Source organism: Rhinatrema bivittatum, chromosome 1 (genome assembly GCF_901001135.1).
Source record: "Rhinatrema bivittatum chromosome 1, aRhiBiv1.1, whole genome shotgun sequence".
Classification (NCBI taxonomy): Eukaryota; Metazoa; Chordata; class Amphibia; order Gymnophiona; family Rhinatrematidae; genus Rhinatrema; species Rhinatrema bivittatum.
Genome location: NC_042615.1, coordinates 650,224,833 through 650,238,520, shown reverse-complemented (window position 1 = coordinate 650,238,520; position 13,688 = coordinate 650,224,833). Strand labels below are relative to the sequence as shown.

The 13,688-nt window shown below is 42.6% G+C and overlaps 1 protein-coding gene across 1 annotated transcript in view; it reads left to right on the top strand.

The window, feature by feature from the left end:
- The window catches only part of ELL2 (elongation factor for RNA polymerase II 2), a 227,552-nt gene that overhangs the window by 36,605 nt on the left and 177,259 nt on the right, over positions 1 to 13,688 (top strand). The window contains exon 2 of the mRNA XM_029572992.1: positions 1,099 to 1,146. Coding sequence (XP_029428852.1) covers positions 1,099 to 1,146 — 48 coding nt within the window. The remainder of the gene's footprint in view (positions 1 to 1,098; positions 1,147 to 13,688) is intronic.

The following is a 13,688-nucleotide window of genomic DNA, read 5'->3' as shown; positions in this document are numbered from 1 at the left end:
AAGGTTTTTCATGGTGCCATGCTCATCACCTGTATCATGTCCTACCACTGTATATGAACCAATGGGCAAACATGAGGTGTGGTCAATCTACAATGTCCAGGAGAAGCTGGCAGACCTGCCCTGCATGGGGGAAAATCTTTTTGGAGATAAGGTTAGGGACACAGTGGCCCAATTAAAAGACCACCACAAAACCCTGCAACACCTCTCTGTGAGTATCTCAGACCTGCTATCCTCAATTAGGAAATCCTCACAGCAGGGTTCCAGGAAGTCCTTTTACCATCGGAAAAACTGCTACCCTCCTGCCTCTCAGACATGTACAACATGTGCCAGCTGACAGGGTCGCTCTAGTCAACAGCGAACCCTCAGGCTTCAGCCAGCCTCCCCCAGCAAAGCCCCACTATGGGCAAGGGAGCATGTGCCAGACATCCGTACTCTCTGGGCTGCCCCCCCCCCCCCCAGATCAGTGGCCAGCTATGTCTATTCGCAGAAGACAGAAAACCTGTTTTCGAATCTGCTTTCTTCTGAAAAATGTAGTTTGTGTTTTTTTGTTTTTACCAAATTGTCTAGGAGCTTAGAATAGCAGATGTCCTCAGGCAGGGAAAAGTGTTGGTAATTCCAGCAAAGGATGTGACTGAATTCCTGTTGAGTCACATGATCCAAGCTATGGTGAGCACTGATCCATGACCTTAATGATAGTGACTGGGCTGGAGACCCCTTGTTGCCTGAGAGCATACATGCTTGGGAGAGATGCTGACCTAGCCAAAGCACCCTCATCTTGTCATTTAATATAAAACTAAAAACTTGGCTATTCAAACTGGCATTTACATAACCTCCCCTCTCCCTCCAACCCACAAGTTTATTTATAATCTCCTTGCTTTGGTCTGCTTGACCCCCCCCCCCCCCCCCCCCCCCCCCCCCCCCCCCCCCCCCCCCCCCCCCCACCTTTTAGTGCATGAACTGGGCCATTACAATCTGATTTAGCACATGGATTCAGGGTAAACTTAGTATGGGATAACAAACAGATTACTTGTTGCAGTTTGACTTTCCTATTGCTCTGGTACTAAACAAATTTAATGGTGGCTTTTGTTTTATTTACAGAAGGCAACACCCTCAAGACCATCAATCCAGTTTCAAGGACTCCAAGGAGTGAGTAGTTAGAACATGCACTTAATCATAAGCTAATCTGTCAAAATGTGTGTACTTTTTAACTGTCTTCTAATTCATGCACAACTCTTATTTTCCCCCTGCATCCCTACCCCTCCTCAAGCTGTGGTTCAGTTTCAGAGGAGCAAATGCCATTTGCAAATGGCATCGCTCCATGGTGAGACCGCACCTTGAATACTGTGTACAATTCTGGTCGCCGCATATCAAAAAAAGATATAGTTGCGATGGAGAAGGTACAGAGAAGGGCAACCAAAATGATAAAGGGGATGGAACAGCTCCCTTATGAGGAAAGGCTGAAGAGGTTAGGGCTGTTCAGCTTGGAGAAGAGACGACTGGGGGGGATATGATAGAGGTCTTTAAGATCATGAGAGGTCTTGAACGAGTAGATGTGACTCGGTTATTTACACTTTCGAATAATAGAAGGACTAGGGGACATTCCATGAAGTTAGCAAGTAACACATTTAAGACTAATCGGAGAAAATTCTTTTTCACTCAATGCACAATAAAGCTCTGGAATTTGTTGCCAGAGGATGTGGTTAGTGTAGCTGGGTTTAAAAAAAGGTTTGGATGAGTTCTTGGAGGAGAAGTCCATTAATGGCTATTAATCAATTATACTTAGGGAATAGCCACTGCTATTAATTGCATCAGTAGCATGGGTTCTTCTTAGTGTTTGGGTAATTGCCAGGTTCTTGTGGCCTGGTTTTTGGCCTCTGTTGGAAACAGGATGCTGGGCTTGATGGACCCTTGGTCTGTCCCAGCATGGCAATTTCTTATGTTCTTGTGTTCTAACTGATTATCTTGTTTGGGGGTGGATTTCTCAACCTTTTTTTGACCCTGTACTAAGATGTGCCACTAAGAAAGGAAGCTACTGGTTTACACTCTTCACAAGTGGGTGGCTTCATCCCGTGGCACCCAGCCTGGGACTTGTCACTTCTAGAACATAGATGGTGCCTCACTGGAGTGTGTTTATAATACCATGTGTCCATACAGGGACTTTTTTTTTTTGGGTCCCCTGTGAAGCCCACTGTTAATCTTCATACTCCTTTGTGTGTTTAGGGGTTCCCCTCAGGATTTTTCAGTCCATATTTCAGGCAGGCATAACTTGCTGTGGGGGGCTGTGTGGCTTTTTTTTTTTTTCTACCCCTTTTTAGTGTCCTCACCTAGGCTTTTCAGTATTGTGTAAATTGTGTGGGTGTTTTTGTCACATCCTGGCACCAAGATGCATCAATTACTTTGTCAGTCATTTTGATTTTTGCTTAATTTATTTTAAATGATGTGCCCTGTGTGAAAGGGTCAAAGATAGGTGTGTCCTATGCCTGGGGACATTGCATAACATCCCTGGGTGTTGGTCCCAGTCACTGTAAGAATGGCCCATTTGAATCTGCATCAACATTGATGGACTCAAGAGCTGCACCAGATGTTAGCGATTATCTGTAGGGGCTCAAACCTCCTCAAAATAGAGCAGGACTGTGGAGACAGGCTGTGGCTTGACGTATCTGACCTGGAAGATCATACTTATGGTGGCAGTGACTTTAATGCACATGATCCACCTTATACCAATTTTTTATTTTTTTTTTATTTTTGTATTTTTTTGTGATAAAGTGGTTTTGGAATTTCATTTTAACCAGTCAGTCCTTTAAACATTTTTCCCAGGCCACATGTTGTCCAAGGACAATGAGATTGCACAGTTTGGACTGCAAGAGAGCCTTGGCCTTCTACCTGGAACAACTTAAGCTCATAGAAAGTCCACCCAGTTTTGTTTCATATGACACCAACAAACTGGGGATTTCTCTTGCTAAATATGCCTTATCCAATTGGCTAGCAAATTGCATCTTCTGTTTATGACCAGTGGATCATGCCAAGGTTCATAGTGTTGGAGCCATGGCAGTGTTGATAGCCCACCTAAGATTTTCCTCCATGGGAGGAGATCTGCAAAGCTGTAATATGGAGCTCTCTACACATTCAGATTGCACTATTGTTTGAACAGGAACTCCTGGCGCAACAGGAGGTTCAGCTAGACTGGAATCTCTTTAAGGTACAAAACACAACGCCAATTTCCCTTATGGTCTGTGTTTTGTTGTGGGCTGCCCTTCATAAGAAAATATAGAGAATAGCCACTGCCATTAGCAATGGTTACATGGAATAGACTTAGTTTTTGGGTACTTGCCAGGTTCTTATGGCCTGGATTGGCCACTGTTGGAAACAGGATGCTGGGCTTGATGGACCCTTGGTCTGACCCAGTATGGCATTTTCTTATGTTCTTAAGAAAAGAGGCATATTGGTCACAAAACCAGTTGTGCCTGTTGGAACTGTTCTGTTCCCCCTTTTTTTTTTTTTCATTTGCAATAGTCTGTAGCTAGGGATTCCTTTACAAGTGAGGGCTACCATACTGCTTGTCCTCAGATCAGTTTCCTACCTGTAACAAGTGTACTTTGAGAACAGCAGGCTGTCAGCCCTCACCCCCCCCCCCCCCCCCACACACACACACACTTCTCATGTAAGCTAAGAAAAGACTGAAGATGGGGCCCCCTGCATGGATGCATAGCATAAAACAGCATGCTGTACCTGCCCAGTGAGGCACAGTCAGCTACAGGAACTTTGATTATAAAAAGTTCCAGGCTGGGCTCCTTCAGATGTCACCCACTTGTAAGGACTGACATCCTGTTGTCCTTTGGAGAATATCTGTTACAGGTAACTATATATCCTTTCTCTGAACTATGCTGCAGCTTTTTTTAGTGTACGCTACATAGTAATGATGGCAGAATAGAACCAAATGGTCCATCCAGTCTGCCCAGCAAGCTTCTTATGGTCATATCTGCCACACTGTGTAGGTCACCCCAAGTTCCTTTTAAGAGTAGCTTGTGCAGTTACCCCCAATCCTTATGATAAGGGTAGTAATATTTACAATCAAAAACCAAGCAACAGTCAACCCCAGTTTAAAAAGGTAAATAGCAGAGTGCCCCAGGGGTCTATTGGTTCTGAGACTGATGCTTTAATATATTCATAAAGGACCTGAAAATGGGAACAAGTGAGGCAATCAGATTTGCCGATGACAAACTATTCAAAGTTGTCAAACCACAAGAGGACATTGCAAGACTGGGCATGCAAATGACAAATTTTAAGGTAGATAAGTGCAAAGTGATGCACTTAGGGAAGAGCAGCCCAAATTATAGCCACATAATGCAAGGTCCTGTATGAGAAGTCACCACTCAGGAAAAGGATCTAGATGTCGTCATGGAAAATACGTTGTAATCTTATGCTCTGTGCTTGGCAGCAGCCAAGAAAGCAAATAGAATGCTAGGGATTATTAGGAAGGGAATGGAGAAGAAAACAGAATATCATAATGCCTCTGTATCTCTCCATGGTGCGACCTAATCTTTGAAAATTTGTGTTCAGCAGAATTTAGAAAAGGTACAGAGAAGAGTGACCAAGATGATAGGGGGTTGTTCCATTCCCTTTATGAAGAAAGGCTGAAGAGGTTAGGACTCTTCAGCTTGGAGAAGAGATGGCTGAGGGGAGATATGATAGAGGTCTCTAAAATGAGTGGAGTGGAACAAGTAAACGTTAATCAGTTTACTTTTTTGAAAAGTACAAAGACCAGGGGACACACAGTGAAGTTACTGGATAATACATTTTAAAACTAATAAGAAAATATTTATTAACTCAATGCAGAATTAAGCTCTGGAATTTGTTGCCAGAGGAGATGGTGAAATCTCAGTACAGCTGCATTTAAAATGGGTTTGGACAAGTTCCTGGAGGAAAAGTCCATTTACAATTAAGGGAGAGTTGCAGAAATCCACTGCTTATTCTTGGGATAAGCAGCTTAGAATCTGTCTACCCTTTCGGATCCTGCCAAGTACTTGTGACCTGGCTTGGCCACTATTGGAAATGGGATACTGGGTTTGTTGGACCTTTTGATCTGACCCAGTATGGTAAGCCTTATGCATCTATATGCCATAAAAAAAAATTAGTTAGCAACATTTTTTACGTGTGCAGATAGTCACAGAGTGACCTAGGTGGAAATATTGCTTTGAAAATAACCTTCAAGTTATCAGGATAAGTAACTTGACTATGATGATTCTGCAGAAATGAAAATATTAGATAATGTACTCCCAACACAGCCTAATCACTGCAGGAACAATCCTCAGCCAGGGCCATGCATCAGGGCTGCCTCTGAATCGTGGACCCAGGGTCTGGCCACGTGGTATAATTGTGCTGCCAGACTCCATTCCCCAGGACTATCAACACTGTTTCCATACTATCTCCAAGCCATTTGGCCTCATAATTGAAAGTGGGTCATCTACATGGTCATACTTTTCACTAAATCACCAGGCTGGCTTATGTAGTATTCCATGGCTTGTGAGTTTTAACAATTTTTTTTTTCACAATGTCTCTGGCATCTCTAATGTGACTTGATATACCTGTCAGATAATCTGACTCCCATCCTTTTTGTGTTTTCTAGTCTGGCTTGTAGAAAGTCTTTCTGACTTTAATTCAAATGAAGAAAGCAACAAACTTTCTTCCTGTACAGAATCTTTTATACTTTTTTTGTTTCTTGGTAATTTTTGTATGCTCAAGCATTGGGCTGTATACCCACTAATTAAACATTAATCCTTGTTTGTAACAGGTTTGCTATCAATTTTGAGTTGTGTAAAGCATTTGTGTAGACAGTTTCAGTTGGGAGTTTTATGCTAGGACTATATCCTCTTGCAGTCTGTAATAGTTGCTAGATTTTTAGTATTTGTCTTTTTATTTATTGTTAAAATTTATTTCAGATACATTATAATACAAGAGCTTGCTACCAAAAAATGGTAAATTTTAAACACATTTTGATAAAAGGAGAAGAAAAAAAAAAGCATCCATTAGGTTGGTCCACATCAAGGGGAGGAAGTTAAAGAAAAACAGAGCAGCAATATATATTCAACTCCAAAATAGGCCTGTTCATGGATCTACAGTTCCAAAACCAGAGAGAACAGCATACAGGAAACATTCTAAATGTATAGGATCCCAAAAATATATTTTCTATTGATATTGGATTACACACAATGAAAACACAACATGAATGTTGCCCCTAGGGCAATACTTCCCTCCTCATCTCTCTCTTCGCATCTGGAAAAAGATAGAATGTTCCCCAAAAAAATATTTGTAGATGTTTGAAAAAATAACTTCCTTGTCCATTATTTATCTCCTTAAGCAAAAGTTACTGAGAGTAGCCCTTTCTAGGTTTTTGGAGCTGCAATGTTCTAAGGCGGCAGAAATATCTAACACGGGAGGAAACGTGATCTGTTGATCTTCTGAGGAAACACTTAACAGGCAAATAATGCACTTTAACAAATTCAGTAATAACTCATTGGGAGACCCTGAGGAAGTCCAAATAGAACTTCCTCAGCATCTCCAAGGGAGAAATCACAGAACAAGTAGGAAACCTTAAGGAATCTGAGACTACACCTTCTTAAAGTTACCCATATTTGCTAATTTACGATGGAGAGATTGCCAGTGTTAAAGATGCTCAGATTCATATTCCTGTAATTAAAAACATTTAATGTTCAACTTGACAGACTTCTTTGGTCGATAATTTCTGTAAATGATCTGACAAATTGTAGACAGGTTCTGAATAGTGGAATACTATGAATCACTTGGTAGAAACTGTCTTGATCCAGTTTGGAAATAGTTCATAAAGTTTCCATTGTTTTTTATTAGCTGGCTTCTGGGTTGGAAGACTCAGCCCAACTTAACCTGGGGTTCTTACTACAGAATGATCCCTGGGGACCCCCCCAGCCAGTCAGGTTTTCAGAATATTCACAGTGAAGATGCATATGAGAATTTGCATGCACTGCCTCCATAACATGCAAATTTTCTCTCGTGCATATATATTGTGGATATCCTGAAAACCAGGCTGGCTGGGGGTCCCCAGGACAGGGTTGGGAACCACTGCCCTAGGGGGAAGTGTGGATGAAACAGTAACCCCACCACTCCCACTAATAGTTCCACTGTCTGTCTGATGAAACAGAAGCTAGATGTGATAAAGGCCCAATGGGGCTAGAGAGACTAAGGAGTTGTCATGAACAGTTAGATATGCCAGGTTCACCAGAGCCCTACATACCTGGTGAATAAAATGTATCTGTCATCAGATGAGAGGAAGAGATTGAAGGTCATGGTTGGAATGGATGGGCTTGAGCTTTTTTTTTTTCCTTCACCATTAACGACGAGAGATGAAAATAGCGGAGTGGGTGGCCAAAAATTCTCCAAGGCATGCGTGGCTCTGGCATGCCACTGGGCACTTCCTCTTAAGGGCTCCGCTGGGGTGACGGGAGTGGGAGGGCTCAGTGTGGCAGTGAGGGAGGAAACAGGCCGGCAAGCTGGAAACCACCACTTCTCCCTAGTGTTGGTCTCTCTTGTAAAAAGGATTTTTTTTTTCCTTACTATTTTTAAGTTTGTTTGGGGCCGATGCAAAAAAAAAGCACCGAAAGCAGGTGCCATGCTATATTATAATTAGGGGATTGTGTTAGCAAGGAGGCACGCCTCCTTGCTAACGTGACACCGTGGTTACTGGCGGTCTGCTGGTTATAGAAATGACAATATATATAATTCGTACAAAATTTTATTGAAAGTACCCACATATATACCTATATAGACAATTAAAACTAAGCTAGCACACTCACACATTCATACCATCAAGTTAAATATGTTTTTTTGAGATGTAATTTTTAGAAATTAACATATGCTCTTATCGCAACTCAATTTCATATATGCATATAAATTATCATTGTAATATGTTAATCAATCACCACATGTATCACATGTCTCCACAATCACTTAGTCAGAATCATCTGCTCATTATGTCCGACAAACGATGATACAAGATCTCTTCGTTTCACCCCTTTCATTAGGGGCTTCCTCAGGGACTGATGTTTTTTTCAAATAGTGTATACACAATGTATCAGCATAGTTAAGAGTATTTGAAAAAAACATCAGTCCCTGAGGAAGCCCCTAATGAAAGGGGTGAAACGAAGAGATCTTGTATCATAGTTTGTCGGACATAATGAGCAGATGATTCTGACTAAGTGATTGTGGAGACATGTGATACATGTGGTGATTGATTAACATATTACAATGATAATTTATATGCATATATGAAATTGAGTTGCGATAAGAGCATATGTTAATTTCTAAAAATTACATCTCAAAAAAACATATTTAACTTGATGGTATGAATGTGTGAGTGTGCTAGCTTAGTTTTAATTGTCTATATAGGTATATATGTGGGTACTTTCAATAAAATTTTGTACGAATTATATATATTGTCTCTAAAATTTATGTGAGTTTATGACATGACAAAAGAGAGTTGTATTTTATTACCCTTTGTGTAAATATACCGTGTTGGTTATAGAAATGACAGCAGAAGACCAAACGGCCCATCCAGTCTGCCCAGCAAGCTTTCGCACTTTTTTTTTTCTCTCATACTTATCTGTTACTCTTGGCTCTTAGTAACCTTTTTTATTCTATTTCCCTTCCACCCCCGCTATTAATGTAGAGAGCAGTGTTGGAACTGCATCAAAGTGAAATAGCTTAATTAGTTAGGGGTATTAACTACCACAATAAGCAAGCTACACCCATGCTTATCTGTTTATCCAGACTATATAATTCAGTCTTTGTTGGTTGTTGCCTGTATATAGATCCACATTTCAACATTCCCCCCCTGCCATTGAAGCAGAGAGCTATGCTTTATATGCATTGAAAGTGAAGTATCAGGCTTATTTGGTTTGGGGTAGTAACTGCCGTAACAAGCAAGCTACTCCCCGCTTTTTTGTGAATGCAAATCCTTTTTTCCATATTTCCTCATTGACGCTGAAGCTTAGAGCAATGTTGGAGTCGCATTAACCGTGTGTATGTTTATTGAATAAGGGTATTATCACCAGGTAGTAGCCGTCGTTTCTGCGAGCCACCCACTCTTCATTCATGTCCTCTTGACTTTATGGATCCACAGTGTTTATCCCACGCCCCTTTGAAGTCCTTTACAGTTTTGGTCTTCACCACTTCCTCCGGAAGGTCATTCCAGGCATCCACCACCCTCTCTGTGAAGAAATACTTCCTGACACTGGTTCTGAGTCTTCCTGGAGTTTTAAAACGTGACCCCTGGTTCTGCTAGTTTTTTGTTTTTTCCCCAAAGGAAAAGGTTTGTCGTTATCTTTGGATCATTAAAACCTTTCAAGTATCTGAAATTCTAATCATATCACCCCTGCTCCTCCTTTCCTCCAGGGTGTACATATTTAGAGCAATGGCAAGAGAGAACACAGACGCCAAGCATAGCATCTGTCTGAATGCAGTCGGCTGAGTGGGTTTTTTTTTTGTTTTTTTTTTAAACTTTTAATGCGCTCAGCTATTAACACCTGCTCCATGCAGGCGTTAATAGCTGAGCGATAAATGTGTGTCTGAGATGCACATTTATTTTTTTGCATGCAGAGTGAATGAGTAATAGCCTCATTCACGTGCATTTGCATGTGATGAGCGCTATCCCATTCACTCCACCTGGGATGCATGTTAAATAGGCGCTAATCCCCCTATTGCATTAGGGGATGGATTAGCGCCTATTTAACCCGCGTCCCACTGTGGGTTATACAGTGTGCTCGGCCCCTATGTTTGTAATTGCAGTTAAACTGGCTCTGGGCATCTCTACTTTCCAAAAACTCCCAAGTCATTCAGGAGATGTTTTGGATAAGGTGTGGCTAAAACAATCTATTGAAAAATAACTGCAGCAGAATAAAATATTGATTTGTTTTAAGAGCTAACCCCGCCCCCCAATAGAAAGGTGTTGTCTGATTGTTTGTCCTTGGAAGAATCTGCTCTGAAATGTCATGAAAGATAGAATATAAATAAAAATAGTTTGTTTCATTGGGTAATACTTTCTGTATGGAGCATAAGATCACCATTTAGAGCAGTGGTTCTCAACCTTTATAGTTCTGTGACCCTTTTAATACAATTCCCCACTATGTGGCGACCAACCGTAAAATTATTTTCGTTCATAGGCCTAAGTAACTGTACTGTGTATACCGTATTTTCCGGCATATAAGACGACCCCCAACTTTTACAGTTAAAATATAGTTTGGGATATACTCGCCGTATAAGACTACCCCTCTTCCAACGCATTCCAACATTTACAGCAGGAGGGAGTGACTCGAGGAGTGAGGGCGCGCTGCCTGATTGGCCGGTGCTGGGCAAAAGGAGCTTGCTTCAGCAAGCCCCTTTTGCCCAGCACCGGCCAATCGGGGAGTGAGGGAGCGCAGAATGAACTTTTTTACTGCATCCAGTGAGGGGAGAGAGTGACTCGAGGAGCGACAAAAAACCCATATTTCCGATGGTCTCTTAGGCCAGTGGTCCCCAACCTTTTTTGCACCAGGGACCGGCTTCAAGCAAGACCATTTTTCCATGGCAGGGTGGGGCTTTGGTCATTTGGGGGCAGGGTTATGGAGGGGGTTGGATTTTTAGTGCACACTTATCATTTAATTATGACATTTATAATGTGAATGTGAGTCAACTCACCATAGGTTCTCACATGCATGGCACACTGACCCATGATTGTCACGGGGCTAGATGTAAAAGTACAGTTTGTATCCATGGGAACCCCCCTGACCCACAATAATGGATGTAAAGCAGAATTATGACATTCCCCATACAACTCACCCTACAAAAAGGATGTTCTGGTGACATGTCAGTAACAGCAACTCAAACGCCTTCTTCTAGGCTCAATAGCCCTACTTATGAAAAGACAGCAGTTTACCACCAATGCATGTCCTCTGAGAAAACACAACAAATAAGACAGATACAAACGCTTACATGCTAGTAAAATATCTCATCTCTGTAACAGACACAGAACCGACCTAACATACTCCCAGGATCTGTAGTAATGCACATAAACTAATCCGCACAGTTACACCTGTATTATGGAATACACTCAAACAGGAGCAACCCTATCTATGAAAAGGCAACACTACAAATATTAAATCAGGTCCTAAAAACCAATACACCTCTTATTAGGAAAACAGAACTAGCAAGCAGCTATAGATCCCCACACAGAAATAATTGTAAAACTATACTAATAAGCAGAATAAATGTTTCAAAACAGCTATGAACAGAATAACATCCAACAATTAAAAACTCATAAAAACTATTAAACATTCTCCAAACACCAATAAAATATTTCAAAAAAGCAGACATCACACAATTAAAATGGCAGTCAAGAAAAATAAACTTAAAAAGCCACCTTTACTTACTCCCTCCAGCAGCTCTCCTACTCCCCTTCCCTGCAGGACGTGGCACACACCAGAAGCAGCAGTAGAAGCTAAGCTCTATACTTATGGTCCTCTTCCTTAGTGCCCATGTCTCTCACACACACACACACCATACCAGTCATGCCCCCATGACCAGTTTCTGTCTCTCACACACCAATCATCTCCCAAACAGTCTTTGGCACACACACCAGTCACCTTCCTGAATAGTTTCTCTCATGCCATACACACACACACACACACACACACACACACACACACACACACACAGGCTTCCCACTCCCGTGTTCTACTTACATATACGGGCTTCTCACTCTCATCACTTTCTCTGTCTCTCTCACTCACTCACCAGTCTCTCACTCCCATGCTTGTTCTCTCCACATGCACAGGCTTCTCATTCCCATAATCACTTTCTCTCTGTTACACACACCAGTCTCTCTCATTTCCATGCTCACTCTCCACATGCACAGGCTTCTCATTCCCTGAATCACATTCACACATACCAGTCTTTTTCTCTCACACACACAGTCACCTTACCAAGCAGTCTCTCTCTCTCATGCATGCATACTCACCCAGGTTTCTCACTCCCATGCTTTCTTTCACCCCCACAACACCAGGCTTCTTACACCCAGACTTCTCACTTCCATGTATCACTTCCTGTTCCGGGGCGCGGGAAGAAGAAAAGGCCAGCGGCGGGTGCCACAGCTTCTTCTAGCACCGCTGCCGTTCCCACTGGGCTTGAACGTGCTGACAGCCCGGCGGCAACGGCAGCGGGAGAGACCGGGAGCGCGCGACACACCTGCCGGTGCTTGGCGGTGCCGCGGACCTGCAAAAAACTCCCACGGACCGGTGGTTGGGGACCCCTGCCTAAGGCGACCCCTAGCAAAACGTCATTCGACCCCCAAAGGGGTTGCGACCACAGGTTGAGAACTGCTGATTTAGAGTGTTCTGTCCATTTAAAAAAAAAAAAGTCACAAATGCATGACATTTGCTCTACACTCTTGATCTTCAACATCTTGTGTCTTCCTCCCCTCCCACACACACACACACATTTGATAGGATAGGCTGAGTGGGAACCTGTTAGCTTATTTTCATGTTGTGGTACCTCTTCCCTATATGTGCCCCCAACCCTCCTGGCTGGCAGGAGAAATTTGTGCAAGCAGAGCTTTATATCCTGCTCTGCTGACTTGCCTGTAAAGCTGGAACCATATGGAGCTGTACACAGTAATAAATGTTGGAGGCTAAGCCAGCAGAGGAGGAGTTAACAGCAGGTAAAAAGCATGGCTTGCCAGCTTGGGGAGTAAAGAGGAACATTTTGCTGCTGCCAGTGATCTGTAAGTTCTCTGCCACTGTGGCGCACATGAGGCTCTGAGGCAACAGTACAAAATAAGCAACCAAATGTCCAATCTGTATTTCTTTATTGGATGGAGACAAAATTGTGCAAACAAGCCTGATTCTGGCAGAGTTTCACCCTCTTTCAATAGGGCTGCTTCAGGGGAAATGTGTGCATCGAACAAATGCTATGTCCGGTTTTTGGATCGGAGAAAGACAGAATTGATGTTCTAGTGGTTGATTCGAGCAGCGCATCAAATGATTTCCCATACAATAAAGCGCACAAGAGAACAATGAGGATCCGGACATAGCATTTGTTCGATGCACACATTTCCCCTGAAGCAGCCCTATTGAAAGAGGGTGAAACTCTGCCAGAATCAGGCTTGTTTGCACAATTTTGTCTCCATCCAAGAAAGAAATACAGATTGGACATTTGGTTGCTTATTTTGTACTGTTGCCTCACGGCTTTGTTAAGCAGCCTTCCTTGTTGCTTTCTCAGTCCCGCACATGAAGCTCTGTCATGGAATGCTGGTTGGGAACCTCCGAGATGGGCCACAAATAGCTGTTTTGTTTCTCTGCTTTTTGGCTAAGGTTTGATCATAAGCTGAGATGGTCCTTTCTGCCTGGGATTAGGATTTTATGCAATATGGGGTGTGGTAGTTGATACTCTGCCACCTGACTCTCTCTCGGGGGGGGGGGGGGGGGGCATACTACGACCATATCCAAATCAAGAGGATTAAACCACCTCCTAAAAGGCTTGTTCCTTGCTGTACATGTGGATGATATCCTGAGAGAATTTTTAACCTGCCTTTCTGAATGATGTGCAAGGCAGCCTACGATATTGATATTTAGGTATAAATCATCCCTGCCCCATGCCGTTTAGTGTAAGTGGGTACCTGAAGCAAC